Source organism: Acomys russatus, chromosome 1 (assembly GCF_903995435.1).
Source record: "Acomys russatus chromosome 1, mAcoRus1.1, whole genome shotgun sequence".
Lineage (NCBI taxonomy): Eukaryota > Metazoa > Chordata > Mammalia > Rodentia > Muridae > Acomys > Acomys russatus.
This window is the reverse complement of record NC_067137.1, coordinates 15,084,636-15,103,355: the sequence shown is the minus strand read 5'-3', so window position 1 is coordinate 15,103,355 and position 18,720 is coordinate 15,084,636. Positions and strand designations below refer to the sequence as shown.

At 38.5% G+C, this 18,720-nt stretch overlaps 1 protein-coding gene across 1 annotated transcript in view; it reads right to left on the bottom strand.

The window, feature by feature from the left end:
- Strn (striatin) overlaps positions 1 to 18,720 on the bottom strand; it is a 92,325-nt gene that overhangs the window by 46,880 nt on the left and 26,725 nt on the right. Inside the window, exon 2 of the mRNA XM_051166615.1 lies at positions 3,385 to 3,488. Within this exon, the coding sequence (XP_051022572.1) occupies positions 3,385 to 3,488 (104 nt within the window). The remainder of the gene's footprint in view (positions 1 to 3,384; positions 3,489 to 18,720) is intronic.

Below are 18,720 nucleotides of genomic sequence, written 5' to 3'. Positions count from 1 at the left end.
TTTAAAACACACACACAAACACAAATACATTAAACTGGTTAGGGAGAGTTAAGAAAATAACTTAGGGGGGAAAGCAGGATCATAGACAGCAAAATTAAGCAAAGATAAATGTGTAAATTGTTAAATCTGGGTAAAGAGTATAAAACAATTCTGGCAACTCTCCAATTAGTTCAAGATGATTTTTTTTTAAAGATTTATTTATTATTATCTGCATGTACACCTGCCTGCCAGAAGAGGGCACCAGATCGCATTATAGATGGTTGTGAGCCACCATGTGGTTGCTGGGAATTGAACTCAGGACCTTTGGAAGAGCAGCAGTTCTTAACTTCTGAGCCATCCCTCCAGCTCAAAGTTCAAGATTATTTGATATAAACATTTTGAAATTTTTTCCTTGTTTTCTACCACATTTAAGATTAAAGTTGAACTCCTTAAGTAGACTCCACAATCTTGTAGCACTTGTCCATTTCTGGTCATCAAATACAACTAATGCACACAATAGACATTCTTCACACATTCAATTACAAATTACTGAGCAAGCTGCTTGGTTTCAATGTGTTCTCTCCACTTTCTACACGTGCCTGACTTGAGCACGATGCTGCTCAAGGCATTTGCGGATGGTAGCACAGCTGCTTCCTTCTTCTGACCCCCTATTTATCATGTACGTGTTTCTACCACAGCACTGAGCACCTCAGTGTGCTTCTGTAAGCCTAGACACACACATGCATGTGTACACGCACACACGTGCGAGCATATGCACACATGGACGTTTCTGGTTACTTTTGTGTTGTTGTGTTTCTGTTCTGCTGCCTTACAGATAACACATGCTACTATGGTAAATGGTAGCGAGGACAGGAGCAATTACTTATTGCAATAACTCCATAGCAATTACTTAGTTTTAAACCTCTGGGTCTGGACACTGTGCTGGTTAGTTTTTGTTAACTTGACACACACTCCAGTTATCTGGGGAAGAGGAAACCACAAGTAAAGCATTGCCTCCAACAGCCCAGTTGTGGGCACTGCTACCCCTGAGCAGATGGTCCTGAGTTGTATAGGAAAGCAAGTGAAGGAGCCAGGAAGAAGGCTCACTTAAGATTACTGGCTGCTTTTCCAAAGGCCCTGCCTGGGGTCAATTCCCAGCACCCACGTGGCAACTCACAGGTGTCTGTGTTGATAGTTCTTGAGGACTGTGCACAGTTTACCCTTGTTCACTCAAACGCTGGTTTCTGTACCCCACTATCTGGTTTCAATCCAAACATTGCATTGTGATGCTTATTCTAAGTATCTCCTGTCTCAAGTTTGTGTAAACATGTCACCATTCATTCTCTGTATTGCCAAAAGCCAACTAGCCAATACTGAACAATACAGACAATAGGGTGGGATGTTCTGGTCCAATGAGGGGAGGAAAAAGGGCAGGAAGGACAGGAGGATGCACCTGGAGAGGACCGGGAGATACCAGGAAGAATGAGCTGGACCAAGGATATGAGTAAAAAGCAAGTATAACCTGGACAATCTGAATGGGAGAAAGCTATAGTAGCATGGAGGTTTAGGATGGAGTAATTACTGTCAGCATTGCACTCTAGGCTAATTAAACAAATACTAGTCTCTCTGTATGGTTATTTGGGTATAAAGCTGATTAAGGAGTAACCACTGATTTATTAAGGTAATAAATCAATATTAAATATTAACAGTCTTAAAATATGTCTGAAAATCCAGTTCCAGGAGATCCAATATCCTCTTCTGGCCTCTGCAGGTACCAGGCACACATGTGATGCACAAATACACACGCATGGAAAATGCTCATACACATAAAAATAAATATTTAAAAAGGAAAAAGGAAAAAAGCAAGCGAATGAAAAGAAAAGAAAGAAAGAAAGAAAGAGAAAAAGAAAAAAGCAAGCAAATGAAGCAAGGCAGTAAAGCAGAGTTCATCCACAATTTCTGCTTTAGTTCCTGCCTTGAGTTCTTGCCCTGAAGTCCTTTAGTGATGGGCTGTGACCTGGGAGTTCTAAGATGAAATAAAGCCTCCCCCCAACCAAGTTGGTTTTGGTAGGTTTTTAATCACAGCAACAGAAAGTAAGCTAGGCCACGCATAGCACCTATTCGAATAGTGCTTCTATTGCTGTCCTCATCTGCCCACCTCTGGGGAAGCCTATGATGGAGACAGTTTGAGATCTCAAGTATTTGCAAATTATACATTTTTAAAAAGGTTTTTCTTTCCATTTCTCTAATGTAGCTTACACTCAACCACTTATTTTGCCCCATGGGTGAAATCTCTTAACTATCAATTTATCAACACTTAAGATTATTTTATATTATATTATTTTATAGTAGTTTTTAGAAACAGTCTATTTTCCAACTTCAAAAACAACAACAAAAAAGCAAATGACTATGAAAAATGAGGCAAAAAAATTAGCAAAACAGAGAATTCTACTATCAGGTTATCAGATGTTCAGACTACTGAAAATAATGAACTGCTTCAGTCTGCTGACAAAAAAATCCAAAGACTAGCCATTAAAGAAACTTAATCCACATGATAATTTTCAAAAAACTCACAGGTGACCTACTTTATTTATGATCCAAATGTAACACTAACAGAATAGGAAGGCGAGCTTTCCTCCTGGAGCGATAAGGACATCTTACAAAAGGACAAAGGAATAAAATACCAAAAATACATAAATAAAGCTTATGAAAAGAGCAATCTTTAAAGAAACTATATCAAAGTGAATACTGCATTATAAAAAAGGAACAAGCATCATAGAAATTTCTTTTACAAATTAAAATATAGTTTTATTCTATAAATAAATGGTTGAGTGCTAGGCATATAGCTCAATGGTAGAGTGCCTGCACTGCATGCATAGGACCCTGGGCTCAATTCCCAGAACCATGAGAAGAAAAACAAACAAGCATGAGATGAACTGGGTCATAGCACTTGGGCGTGAAGAAGCAGAAGGATGAAGAGTTCGAGGCCAGTGAGTGTGAGGTTAGAGCTGCAGGACACCTGACCTCAACGCACACAAACCTAAATGGGCGGGACAGAGAGGAATGGATGGTGGTCTAGGTCTAAGAAGAGCATTAGCTCATATAAGAAGAAGAGTGTGAAGAAGTGTGGCTGAAATGTTTTACCCCATGGAAATTACCTTATTCATAGTAAGATTAACATTGCAATCATATAAAAATGTTCATTCAACACTTGGGTCCAAGAGCACATGGCACTAAGACATGATTTTAGAACATGATGTAAGAGTGACGCCGGCAGTGAGGGCAGTGGGATCTTACTGACTCACCTTTCCTGTAAGAATAGCGCCGGCAGTGAGGGCAGTGGGATTTTACCTTTCCTGTAAGAATAGCGCCGGCAGTGAGGGCAGTGGGATCTTACTGACTCACCTTTCCTGCTTCAGGGCATACTCCAGCATTTTGATCCTCCTCACAAGATCTTTCTTCAAATTTTCTTGACCTTTCCTCTCCCCTTGAAGGAAGGCAATCTGAGCCTGTAAGGGAGAGAAAGGGAGAACTAAGTTCAAAACAGCTACATTTAAAAAGAGCTTTTAAGACAGCAGACAATCAACAGCATGCCTTTTCAAATCTGTCACAATGCAAACTAAAGGAGGAAAAGTCTTAATTTGAAAAAATATCCACAGGAGACCTATGTGCAGTTTATTTCAGATGAGGGGCCTTACAGCCACCTATCGCTCCTCAGGGCCTAGAAAACACAAACAGGATACAAAGCTGACAAGCAGTTTGTCCAAGGTATACCTTGGAAGGTTTTACTTTTATAAAGAATGAACGCAGAAAAGTAAAATGACCAGAATTCTTACAAACTCTTCCAGGTTGGGTTTCATTATTAAGATCCAGAGAGTTAAACATTCCAGCATGAAAATAACAAGGAAGGACCCATGCCCCACCCTTCGCCGGGGAGATAAAGGCAACTAATGGCTAGTGAGGAAGACAGAGTCACTCTCCTTGGGGAGTGCGGTGGACACTGGTGGGTCACCCAGCTTAAGTGATGACCCATATACATGGCCTATGGGAAGAACAGGGGCGGGGGAAGCTGAAAGGAGGGAATGGGTGTGGATATTATCAAGATCTCTTGTATTCATATATGAAAATTTAAGTTTCTTGACATTAACGTAATCCTAGACTTACCCTACAAACAGTAAATAGTTCTCTTTTCTCATCTCCTGTAAGGAGTTGTAGCGTGTGAGGGAAATGATAGAGAACAAGGGAAAAGACAATGAGCTGCTGGGTCTCGCATACTGAATGCAGCATTTCAGCCTGAGACAAAGGGCAAGCAACGTCAGCTTCAGTGGACAGGGCAGTGAAGAGCAGCTTTCAGGAGCTGCTATCTCTCCTGAAAGAACTGAGAGTGTTGGAACGTTAGCATATCCAAGCAATTGGAAATCTTCATACAGGCAGGAAGGAGTGTCAGAGGTAACCACAACGTACTATTTGCACATGCTGCTTCTCACCCATCTCCACCACACCAGCCCAGAGATAGACAGCAATGCTATTTATTTATGTGCACTGCTTCCCATTAAAAAAAGAATGACTCTGGAACACCCCTAAGGAATTCTGTGAATTGTCCAACTACGGTTTAGTGACTAAACCATTAAGCTTAGTTCTATTTAATTAATAAAAAACCTCAATTCTACTTATTTAGTACCGTAATGAACACAAAATCCAATTTGCTAGAGTTCTCATAACCTTCAAATTATAAATAGGTATTATGATATATTTATTTTCATTTCAAAAACGTCTTAAATTTTTTATTTTAACTAAAAGGACCTTTTCCTTATTAAGGTAATTAAAAGATTGACAATAATGTAACTGTATACTGAAACAGGCCTTCAAATTTAGATAAACAGAGGAAAAGGCACTGAAAAATCCACAGTATTTGTTCATGCCTCAAAGATCCTAGAATGCTTAAAATAAATATATATGTGTGTATGTGTGCCTATCTATTTAAATATACATTAAGTAACATATAGAATATATACACATATATATTCTAAAATAACATAAATAGAATAGGTACATGCGCTTCGAGCTGATAAAAGCAGATCACAAGAAAATGGTAGCTCAACCCATACTGCCAAGCAACCAATTGTTTTGACAGGGAAATGTATACACATTTTAAAAAACAGAGTTAATAAAAACAATGAACCAAATCAGTGTAAGCAAAGTAATAGTAACATAATTTGCAAACTACATCCTCTATATTCTTTGGCTACTTCTGAATTTCTGACATGTCATGGATCCTGGATGATACATCAGATGTGCTTCATGAAGTCTATACTGCACCTGAGACTTCAACTGCTTGGCAACTGGCCTGTCTACACACAACACACTCACTTCCCTGTTCTATCAATTCACACTAAATAGTCAAAACAGGGAGTAAGGCCTCAGTGGTACACACCTGTAATCCTAGCACTTGGGAGGCAGAGGCAAACAGATGTCAGTGAGTCTGAGACCAGCCTGATCTACATAGAAAATTCCAGGACTACATAGAGAAACCCTGTCTCAGAAAACAAAAACAAAACAAACAGAAGAACCCAGACCTGTTCATGATTACACAGAAATGCGCAGTGCATGTAAAGCAGGCCTAACAGTCATGGTGCTACGGTACTTCTCCAAATCACTGGCACTCATGCCATTCTTACAAAGGACAAAGATGACACTGAGGAAACCCAACAATATAGAGCCCCTTCACATCCACTTTCTTGTGATCCTCAAAAGTGTTAATTCATAAAAGCCACTGAAAAAAGTGTTCCAGGCTAAAAAGAGACCAGTAACCAAATACAATGCACGACTCTGAACTACAAATGCACTATGCAGAGACATTAGTGAAACAGACAGTATAATAAGAATGGAAGCTGAAGATTAGAAAGTACTAACACATCAGTGTCAACTTTCTGCTGTTGATGCTGTGTGTCACACAGGATAGTAGTTGTTTGTAGGAAATAAACACTGAGGTACCAGTTGGAGGCAATGGACTATCAGGATAGCTGGCAACTAGCCCTTAGAGTTCAGGGAATAACATATTCTTTATATGGTCCTCTCAACTTTTCTTTCAGCTTAAGATTTTTTTTGTTGGCTTTTTTAAAAAAATTGATACAAAATAAAAAATTTTACTTTGATATGAAAATAAAAGATTCCATCTCAATCCAAAAGCCAACAATATACACAACAGAAAAACCTAAGAATACTGAAACTATGTTGGGAGCAAAAGAAAAATATTCATTTCAGCGTTATCCTTTAACAGTGTGCTAGAGATGCTGGCAAAAGTAATTTAATCAAGGAAGAAATAAGTGGAAAAACTAGAAAGAGGAAATGTGGGTGAATGCCATAAAACTTCATTAAAGACATTAAACACATTTGTGTTAAGTTTTGTTGCTGTTGTTTTCTTTTTCCTTCCTTCTTTCTTTCCTTCCTTTTTCCCTTCCTGTCTTTTTGGATTATAAGTATTCTTACTGCTCCCAAAAAAGATATGAACTAATAAAAACCTTTCATGTTCTTAAATAAACTCAGCATTATAAGATTTTGTTTCTTCCTGAATTAATATTAAATGTTTTGCAAGCCACCAGCAAATTTAGTGAAAATTTAAAAAGCCAGACATAAGAACTCTAAAGTTCACATAGAAATAAAAAGAAGCAAGATTAAACAAACAAAATTACTTAAAAGCTCTAAAATTTAAATTTTATATTAATTTAATTTTATGTGCATGAATGCTTGCTTGCATATACGCATGTGTACCAGAAGTGGGCACTGGATCCCTAGTACCTGGGATTACAGAGAACTGTGAGTCATTGTGTGAGCGCTGGGAAGCAAAACCACGTCCTCTACAAAAAACAGTAAGTGTTCTTAACTGCTGAGTCTCCCCTCCTTACCAAAAGCTCTAAATATTTAAAACACATTTTAGACCTACAGTCACTTAAAAGTCATACATTGGTACAGAACAATCTAAAAAAAACTCACATAAAGATTTGTTTGTTTGGCTGTTTGGTTTTTGAGACAGGGTTTCTCTGTAGCCCTGGCTGTCCTAGAACTCACTCTGTAGACCAGGCTGGCCTCAAACTCACAGAGATCTGCCTGCCTCTGCCTCCCAAGTGCTGGGATTAAAGGCGTGTACAACCACTGCCCATCAAATAAAGATTCTTTAAAACTGAGAAGTGGTCTAAGTGTATAACTCGTTTGCAGAGCACATGCTTAGCATGTGCAAGGGGCAACCCATAAAGGAAACTACAGTTTCTTTCTTCTTTCGTATGTGTGTGTATGTGCATGTGCTAGTGTGCACATGTCCATGAGTGTGGAGGCCAGTGGAAAACACTGGCTGCTGTTCCTAAGAGACATCTTAAAGCCATAAAAGACGAATGAATGTCACCTAAAATTTTAAAACAGTAATGAAAAAGTTGCTAAAAAACTATTTTGAAAAATAAGACACTTCCTGAAAAAACATCAACACTACAGATACCACAAATCACAGTTTATTTTTTTTTAAATTAATATACACAGAATACCTACAAATCAATAGAACAACACCAAGAACACAATAGAAAAACAAAGAACATGCAAGACAGAAGGAAATCTAAAAGACTCAAGTATACTAAAAAGATGTTGACGCCTAAGTGTGAGAGGCGCTAAAGTAACATAAGCTGGGCACAGTGGCACACGCCAGTCATCTCAGCAAGGAGGCTGAGGACCGAGGACTCAAAGTTTGAGACCAGCCTGAGCTACACAGACAACTCTCTAGTAAATACACATCAGTTAGTTAACTATGTAAAGCTCCTTTTTTCCCCTCTCTCTTTATTGTGACTTAGTCCCAATGCACCAGCTAGCCTATACTACACAAGCTCTAGATCAGACTAAAGAAATAACAAGATCCTGATTCAAACTAACAATAGCAACAACAGTAATAATAAACAGTGGAAAACAGGCATTTATTCCTATGATGCAGTGGTATGAATCAGCTTCCCCCTGTAATGGGTAATATCTATTAGTCTGCAAACAAACATTCTTTAAACAAGCAATTTTAGAATTCTCTTTCAAATATATTGGCACATATGTAAAATGACAGATTAAAAAACATGTAAGACTATATGTATAATACATTGTCCATCAAGTCATAAAGTATAAGTAGACCTGGAGAAATAAGTGCCTCAACTAAGGCCTCTGGGAACAGTGATGGCACTGTGAGAGTAATGCCAATCTTGTTGACCTTCCCCTGGAAGACACAGGCTTAAAATGTATGGTGCACTCTCCACAGTTGAGTGGAGAGTGGAGTCTGACTTTCACATGAGCTCACACACACATATTACAAGTAAAGATTGCCAAGATTTCAAAATATAATTTGGTCTGAGTTGAATTATTTAATTGAAAATGGGCATAGTGGGACACAGAAGGAGGGATGAAAAAGGAAAAAAGGGGAAATGGGGGGAGGAGAGAAAGAAAACATCTATCAAAGAATACTGTGTGGCTGTTACCATGCATGGATCTAAATACAATGGTAGAGAATTATATACAAGATAAAATAAAAAAGAGGAGGAAGGAGAAGAAGGGAGGAGTAGTTTGCAGCCATCTGACTTTTCTCAAAAAAATAAAATATAAAAAGGCAAACTCATCATTATGTCTCTCTAGAATAATTCAAGTATGTAATAACTATAAATGTTTCTCCAGGTGATTGAGAGACAGAAGATTAAGTAAGAGCTTGAACTACCCTTAAATTCCTTCTACACCTTTTGAAGGTTGGCCCCTAAGCATGCTAATATGTTTTTAAAGTGTTTTCATTAAAAGCTATTACAGCCAAACAATCTGATCTACCAAATCTAGTTCCCAGGCTATCAATTTGCAGACTATTTTTGTATGTTATAGTCAAAATTCACTTTTAAGAGAAAAAATAAAAAATGCACCAAGAGATTAAGTGGTTTGCATCCCAGGGAACAGCATTCTCACAAATGAACTCTGATGATGAAAAAAGGAAATAAATGCACCATCACTTAGGAAACTCAAGGCACACACCTACTGGGAAGACGGTTTTTGTAATGCAATATGACAAAATGCAGCTGCTCAAGAAATACCTTAATATTCCCTATATGCCCTGGCAGTAGAGGTCGTGTGAAATGAGAGGCAGAGATTCTCAAGAAGCAAATCTGCTGTCCCATGGCTATTGAGGTGATGGACTCTGTTGTTTATGTTTGTAGAACTTCTACAGTGTCATTAGTTAGCGTAGAACAACTGTTGGAATGTTCCTGTGGACTGTGTACAGTTACCCTTGTTCATTCAAATGCTCATTTCTCCACCCCACTTTCTGGTTTCAATGGGACATGGCATTGCGATGTTTATTCTTTGTATCTCCTGTCTCAAGTTTGTGTAAACATGTCACCATTTGTTCTCTGTATTGCCAATAAAAACCAACTAGCCAATGCTGAACAATAACAGAGAATAGGGTGGGGCATCCCAGTGAATGAGGGAAGGAGAAAGAGAAGGAAGGGAGGATGGAGCTACAAGGAGAAGAGCAAGCAGGAAGCACCAGGAGGAATGAGTAAAAAGCAAGTATAAAGTATAGAGTAGGAAATGGGAGTGGGAGGAAACTACACTAGCATGGAGGTTTAGGATGGAGTAATTACTGCACAGCATTGTGCTCTAGGCTAATAGATCCTAGTCTCTCTGTGTGGTTATTTGAGTATAAAGCTAGCTAAGGAGTAGCCACTGATTTCACTAAAATGAGTCAATATTAAATATTAATAATCTTTCAATAAACAACCTTTTGAGAAAGCTCTACTGCACTAGAAGCATCAATATTCTCAAAGTCTTCTAACTACCCAAAACCAGGAAAATGAATGAGATTGACCGCATCGGTCTCTAAAAATTGTGAAAATTGGAGAAATTAGATCTGATCAACGATACAGCATGAAGCTATCTTTTAAGTATTATAGATGTTTTAAAAACTTGTAATTCAGCATGTAGTCATTTTCTGTTCAAGTATATGTAAATAATGGTAGTTTTAGAGACAATTACTTATGTTTTTAAAAGGTTAAGATGATGCATTAAGGTTTTTGTAGATGCTATAGGTTTTCAATATCTGAGTAGAACTTTCATTTTCTCGTCTATAGAAGCAAATAAAACAAAAAAGGTAAAAACAATACTGGATGGATATTGGGGTACAATCTAAAAAGCAAAGCAGAAATTAGTTAAGTTTGTTTGTTTTTGCAGTGTTATGGATCCAACCTAGGGCCTCGGGTATACTAGGGAAGCTTTCTATATACTTTATACACTATACTGATATATATATATATATATATCCCCAGCCCAAGAAGTTTATTTCTAAATTATTTTCAACGTTAAATTGAAAAAAAAAAAAAAAAAAAAGGATATAGGTTGAACATCATCTGTATGCAATTCCTGAAACTCTGTGAGCATTTTGGATTTCAGAATTTTGGATTATGGATGTTCAGCCTATAAAATCTGTAAATCTTCCAAAGTCAAAACATCTATGAATGTTTAAGACTTTCAGACAAAGTTGAACGTGGAGCACACATCTTCTCTCCCTAAGCAGGCTTATTCATTTGCAGAAGAGCTACTAAACAAAGCACGAGAACACACCCCATGCTCTCTGAAGACTCTTAGAAACCATTCAGCACTCTCACCCACAAAGGGTAGAAGTCTAAATGGAAGCCAGGTGTGGTGGTGCACACCTGTAATCCCAGCACTGGGAGGCAGAGGCAGGAGGATCTCTGAGACTGAGATCAGCCTGGTCTATAAAGTGAGTTCCAGGACACTGGAAGTACACACAGAGAAACCCTGTCTCAAAAAACACTTTCCAACTGTTTTTTGTCCAGTTGTGGGGCATAAAGGCGATTCATTTTCGCAAGAACCCAAAATAAGGCATTAGAAAAGATGACTAATTGAAGCTTCTCAACTTTAAATCTGAACACAAACAAAGGGAGAACTTAAAGTCAACATTATGGTTTATTTACAGTAAAAAGCAGAACACAACGAAGTTTGGTTTCAATAATCTGCTTCCGCTCGATGGAAGGCCTTCTTATAACTATGCCTGCTCCCTGGAGAGGTCTGGGTATACCTGCGCTCTCTGATCTAGGTCACTAGGCAGTTCTCTCTAGCACATCATGGCCGCCAGCCCCTCTTTAAAGGCACTCTGGAACACTTGTTAAAATAAAACAGCTGTTTCTGACTGATGAGCTCTAGCGTAGGGTCTGGGAACCTGCATTTCTACTGCGTACTGCAAGGTCACACTAGTGCAGACCTGAGGCTGCATTTGGAGCAGGTCTGACTTACACCATAACACAGTTTAGAAACCAAATAAAGTAAACAGGGCACTATGGAGCAAGGGGTGAATCTATCCCAGTACCTCGCTTTTCTGCACCTAACAATGGATGCTGAAACTGGCCCCAAAATACAAGTATACTGTTGGGGTGATAGTTTTGTACACTGTGTATTGTAAACACTCCCTCCAACACCTTCTGATTAGTTTAATAAAGAGCTGAATGGCAAATAGCTGAGGCAGGAGAGGATAAGAAGAGCATCTGAACAGAGAAGGAAACTTTGAGAAGAAATCTGGGATGGAAAACTCCCCAGCCAGACACAGAGCAAAGAACAGTGCCAGGGACTAAGACTGAGAGGTAATGTATATTAATATACGCAGGTTAATTTAATATATAAGATCTACTTGGGACAAGCCTAAAGCTATGTCCATTGAGAAAGAGAAGGGAAACAGAGCCTCAGGAATGCTCCCCCACCCCCGGCAACTGGGAAACTTCCCAGAGCCACAGCTAAGCCCCCAGCGCTAGCTGGTGCCTTCAACAAAATGCAGCATACAAAGTTCAGTGCCCACAGCACGAGGCTCTCACAAAATGGCTAACAGCAGCTCTAATGCAAACCCCACCAAGGACAGCCTGCTAGACCAAGCTGAGGGGTGGAGCCGCCTCTTCCTTGTGAAAAAAAGCCAAGTTAGCCACAGAGATGTGGAAATGGGGAGGAGAGCTGAGAAGTATCAGACTTAGTAAGTACCTGGGAAGTCCTTAAGGGGAGTTAAGGAGGTTTTTGTTTTTTCTTTAAGCCACATAAGGATGGGAAAGAGGGTAGAGAACATTAAATGCAGAAAAAGATATTAAGTTATAAAGCTGTAAAAGAGAAATAAGTAAATGCACACAAAAGTAAGGTCTCTGAAGGAGAAAGAGAAGTAGATGAAAATGTTTTAAAAGGAGCATAGATGCTAAATAAAGCAAAGACACTGAGCATAGACAGCCACAGAAAGAAATACTGAGTTTGAATATAAAAGATAAAGTCTCTGAAGGAATGAGAGAGAAAGAAATATAAAGTCTCCAAAGGAAGGGAGAAAGAAAAATAAGTAAAAATGTTGTGTAAATGTGCATAATAAACTGAAGTCTCAGAAGGAAGGAGAAAGTTTAAGAGATTAAAAATAAACTATTTTCTATGTTAAAAAATGGAAAATACAATGACAGAAAGCATATGGATCCCATATAATTTTGTTTTGTCAGGATAAAAATAATTATATTTTTGGTAATGATTTCAATTTTATATATCTTCTTTAAGAGATCAGAACGAAACAGACGTAGAGAATGAACAGACTGAAAAATTAAATGCTAGAGTGGAAGCAAAAGAAAAAGAGATTGGAAAACCTCTTTATTCAGAATAAAGGATCTTCAGAGGAATCCTATCTAAGCCTAAAGCGCCATCTTGTGCCAATATTAAAGAATGGCAGCCTATACAGATGCTATGAATCAAAATAATCAGATTAGATATTATATTTATTTTGTCAAGGATTAGTTGGTATATGAAGGACAATATACTGAGTTAAGAATACAGATTCTGATTAATTATACCACTTTAGAGCAATGTCATATAACAGCTTATATTTCATTTTTGTACAGTTTGGAAAAGTAAAGTATGTGCACCATACCATAGATACATATTCAGAAGTCCAAAGGGCTTTTGCTTTGAATTTTAAAAGGATGATTCTGAGATTGCACATTTATTAGAGGTGATGGCTTATCATGAAAATGCCTTTTCAGATTGAGGCTGATGATGTTCTGGCATACGTATCCAGTAAAATGCAACAATCTTTTAGGCATTATGGCACAGAACATGTTGTAGACATATCTTACAATCCTACAGGACAAGCAATTATGGAAAAGATCTAACAGGACTTTAAAGGAAATACTCATGGAACAAAAGGAGGATATGGAAAATCCCAAGATGTGGTTAAATAATGCTCTACTGATTTTATTTTATTTTTTTTTTTTTTTAAATGTCAATGAGACAAGTAGCACAGCTGCTGAAAAACCCTGGACTTTAGAAAAACCCTGATAACTTCAGAATGGAAGAAAATGTGTTCTGTTGGGGAAGAGGGTATGCCTTTATTTTCACAGAAGAAAAAAAGGCTGTGAATTCCATCAAAGTTAATTAAGATTAGGTTTGACTGGGGAGACCTCATGAAAATCTTGATTACAGACATGAAGGAAAAAAAGAAAAAGAAGAACAAAAAAGGTGGCATATATGCTGATCCCTTTACATGGGAACAGCTCGGAGACTGTCTGAAGCACAAATGTTTATGCTTTGTTGGCTTCAGAGTCCTCAGGACTCATCATGCCATCCTTTCATATGGCATGGATCGAGATTTATGTTACAGTTTGGATATGTAGTCCAAACAGACTTTCCCATCATACAACAATGTTACAGAAAGTTCTCCCAGGACTTGATCACTTTCCCAGTTTTCTTAGGGCCCCCTAAAGCTGCTGTCACCTGCAGACAGCAGGAATCAATTTTAAGAGACTAACACCCCATTCCCAAGAGGTAGGGAAAGTGGTTTTTGGTTGTTCAGTGGATAATGGTTGTTTGTCATTTTGGGGTGGGGGGGTGGGGGGAGGTTGGTTACAAGTTCTAATGGTCTTGTTCAGGGAAAAAATATAAAGGTTAGATGTAGGGATTTATTTCTTCCTTTTTCTTTCCTCTATCTTTCTCTCCTATCTAGTGTTAGGAGGAAAGAGGGGGACCAGGGAACGAAAAGAAAAAGGGAGAATACAAAATAGGAGAAAAGGGTAGAATTCATGTTTCTTTGGTTTTGTTTTTCAAGACAGTTTCTCTGTGTAGCCTTGGCTGGCTTGGACTCGTTTTGTAGACCAGCCTGGCTTCAAAGTCACAGAGCTCTGCCTGCCTCTGCCTCCCCAAGTGCTGGAATTACAGGCATGCACTACCATGCCCAGCTAAGAGTAGATTACTGAATTTTCTTTTGAAACAAGACTCAAATATTTTACATTTTGATATAGACTTTTATATACTGATATAAATTTAGGTGACTTACGTACTCTGATGCCTCATATTTGACCACGTCCCCTGGATGGGGAGGCCTGGTGGCACTCAGAGGAAGGATAGCAGACTACCAAGAAGACACTTGATACCCTATGAGCACATACAGGGGGAGGAAGTACCCCTCAGTCACAGTCATAGGGGAGGGGAGTAAGGGGAAAATGGGAGGGAGGGAGGAAGGCAGGGAGGGAGGGAGGGAGGGAGGAATGGGAGGATAGAAGGGATGGGATAACCATTGAGATGTAATATGAATAAATTAATTTTAAAAAAAAGAAAAAAATTTAGGTGACTTTTGCTACAACATTGTGTGTGTGCGTGTGTGTTTCAACTCTTGTTTTAGGTATTGTACCTATGCAACTCAGTTAAATATGTAAAGTTCTAGTCCTTGAAAGCTATTATTACAAACTGCTTAGAATAAATAAGAAATGCAAGTTAGTAGTCAGCCACGCAAACTTGAGGTCTTGTTAGGTACTAGTTTAGTTACTTACAGTTATAAGTTTTATTTGGTCTTCAGTAGATGCTTTCAAAGTTAGTCAGGTTGTAAATAGCTAGAAACAAACAACATGTGCCCATTTAGATATACTATAGATGACTAGATGGTCTTCAAACACTTCAGAGATCTACTAATATGGCATTCAAGATGTTTTAATAATAAAAGGCGCTTTTTGTGATGGTTAAGCCATGTCTAGCGCCCCATATTAGTTCAATGAAGAGATGATGGGCATAAAAGACCTTCCATCTGGAGTGTGCTTCAAATGTAGCAAAGCCAGTCACTGGAGAAAAAATTGCCCTTGCTTCAACTGCTGACAGCATGTTGTCCAAGCTGTGGGCAAGCAGGACATGAAAGAAGCTGACTGCTGAACTCTGCCAAGACACAGTAGGCCAATCCTTCATAACTTGTGCTTTGCAGAAAAGTCTTGTCAGATAGTCTAAGCCAGTACGCTAAAGATGGATGCTTCAATGTTACAAAGGAATCTTGGGTGACTATCCAGGCAGCCAGAAGACTCTGTCATTTCTATAGTTTTGGAAACTGCTTACTCTGCACTTCTGGTAGGATTTATCCTTCTCGGGTCTCAGATGGGGGTTGAACACTGTTATAGTCTTACAGTTTTCTTTGTTACCAAATTCAGAAAAGAAACTCACAAAAGAGATGTAAAGTTTATAAAGGTTGAGAGACATAAAAGCTGAAGCTGTGAAGGATCTAAGAAAATGTTTTAAGGTCCAAAAGATGTTTTTAGGTTGATAAATACAAGTTAAAGTGAATTGGGTTCAGAACTTTTAGCTCACCAAGATAAGAGAGATAATGCAGTACTTTCCAAGGCTGCCAAATATAAATGGACTGGAGTCTGTGAGTGTAATTCTTACCTGATAGTTTTCATAATTGTTCTTATTGTATATAGTTTATTGATGTTATAGAAAGTGCCTTTTATTGGACTAAAAGGGAGATGTTGGGGTGATCTTATTTTGTGCATCAGGTATCACATTTTGTAAATATTTCCTCCCCCCCCCCCCCATACCTTCTGATTGCCAATAGCTGAGGCAGGAAAGGATAGGCAGGACATCAGGCAGAGAGGAACTGTGGAAAGAAATCTGAAGTGAAAATATTTAGCAGCCAGTCACAGAGAAAGCAACAGTTCTGAGACTAAGATTGTGGTAGCAGGCCACGTGGCAGAACATAGATTAATATAAATGGTTGTTAAGTTGTAAGAGCTATCTGGGAACAAGCCTAAGCTAAGGGCAAGCTTTCATAATTAATGAAAGGTCTCCATGTCATTATTTGGGAGATGGTGGTCCAAAGAAAGTCCAGTTATAGTACACACTAGCATGACTGTAATAATATCAGTCTCCTGATAAAGAGATCAAACCTACTGACATGTTTCAATTCTATCACATGTTTAGAAATATCTACTGGCCACCACTTTAAACTGTTGTAAAGGAGAATAAGGGGCAAGGGAAGGAGGCAGGAAACTAAAATGTTCCTGTTGGCATGGAAAGACACGCCTCTAATACCACCACTCTGGAGGCTCAGGCAGGGGGATCCTGATTTCAAGGCCAGCCTGGGCTACTTAGTAATAGAGTTCAACGCCATTCTGACCTACACGTCAAGGACCTGTCTCAAAAAAAAAAAAAAGAAAAAGAAAAGAAAAGGAGGGGGCGGGTTTCCTATTGACAAACACTTCTAACAGAGTTAGGGTATAAGACTAGCATATATACATATCTACAAAAGAGCTAAGACAAGACAATGATCTAATAAACGAAGAGTCAAGTGACACAGACAAGCATTGCCACTCACTTAATTAGCAATATTAACTGAGCCCTAGTTGATGTCCAACACAATTACTGGCACTAGATGATGCAACTGAACTGCCTGAAATCCCCTCCTTCAATAAATTAAGCAGAAGAAACAGAGTTCAGAGTGAGCCTGGTAACTTAGTCATAGAAAAAGCCAATGTTGCATAAAATATGTAGGTAAAAGCAGTACACAGTTCATACATGGAGAAACAGATACTGACAGAAGCAGTGATTATAAAAGTAAATAAAATATAGTGAGATGTCTACTTAACTCTGGAGACACATATACAATTGATATTCCACTCAACAGTTAAAATTTAACTATGGTATTTATTCTACAATGAGATTTTCTTTTAAGAAACTAGTGAGCATAGGAAAATCTCACAAAAATATTTCTGGGCCATTTTTATGTACTTGTTACTTCTGTTCAATAACAGAAGGCAAATTTAGATGATAAATTACCTCTGAAATGCTACCAGAGTGACAAATTTTCTCACCAAGCAAACATCATCTCTATACATGCAATTACAAAAAAGAAAAAAGCCTAAACTTCAGTTTGTCATGTAAAACTCTAATTACTCTCACATCATTATCTCATAATAGCATACATTACCAAACACCAGTAAATTCCTGATGATCTCATAATTTCCTCAGGTTTCACATAGTGTATTCCCTCAGCTTGTCTTCATCCCTAAACCTACAAATGTTCCTGACACTGCTTAAAGCCCTGGCAAGGAAACTGGATTTTTAAAAAAAATGTTTTTATAAGCCAGATATATTAGTGTACACCTCTACTCCCAGTACCTGAGTGATACAGGTAGGAGGCTCAGGGTCAAGGTCATCCTTGGCTATATAATGAGTGTGAGGCCAGCTTACATACATGCCACCTTGTCTCAAAATAATAAGTCTGTAAATGCACACACATGAAAGAATGAAGGAATTAAGAGGTGTTGGGGACAATCAATGGCTAGGAATACATATTGCACTTACAGAGACCTGAGTTTGGTTCCCAGAACCCAAATCTGGTGGCTGGGTCGCAACCATCTGTAACTCTTAACACCAGCTCTAGGCTTCCATGAGGAATCACACTCACATGCATATACCCTCACCCCACAGACACACACATCCATGTGTTAAAAATAATATGGTGAGGAGCTAGAGAAATGGCTCAGAGGTTAAGAGCACTGGTTAGTCATCCAGATGTCCTAAGTTCAATTCCCAGCAACCACATGGTGACTCATAATCATCTATAATGAGATCTGGCAGGCAGAACATTGTATACATAATAAATAAATTTTTTTTTAAAAGATGGTGATATTTAAATACTCAATGGTTACACAGTAATTTTACAGTTTACAGATGTATAGTCTGTTTTGAGAGCAGTGCAGAAGATACTTTGCTAAGGCATTAGAAAAGTTAAGGGTCAATAAAAAGGTTAAAATTGCGTGAATTCAACCTAATACTATGTATTGTAACTCTTTTGTTTTTGTTTTGTTTTTCGAGACAGGGTTTCTCTGTTTAACAGCTCTGGCTGTCCTGGAACTTGCTCTGTAGTCTAGGCTGGCCTTGAATTCACAGAGATCCACCTGTCTCTGCCTCCCAAGTGCTGGGATTAAAGGCATGTGCCATCACTGCCCAGGCGTATTATAACTCTTAAGTTCAAAAGCAATAACCAAAAGTTTTATTTAAAGGGGGGAAAGTGCCCTGGAGAGATAACCCAGTAGTTAAGAGCACTTGTTCTTCTAGAGGGCTAAATTTGGTTTCTAGCACCCATATGGTGACTTCCAACTGTCTTTTAACTCCAAGAGAACCTGACACCTTCTTCTGGCATGCAGGATGCCAGGCATGAATTCAGTGCACAAACATATATGCAAGCAAAATATCCATACACATAAAAATAAATAAGCCTTAAAAAATAGGTGTGGTGGCAAACAGGGCACTAGAAAGAAGACAGAGGGAGAGGCAAGCAGATCTCAGAAGCTAAGGCCAACCTGGTCTAGGCAGCCCGTTCCAGGCAAGCAAGAGCTAGGGAGACTCTAAAGCCCTGTGGAACCCTCTATCTCCAAAAATATTTACACTGTGATTCAT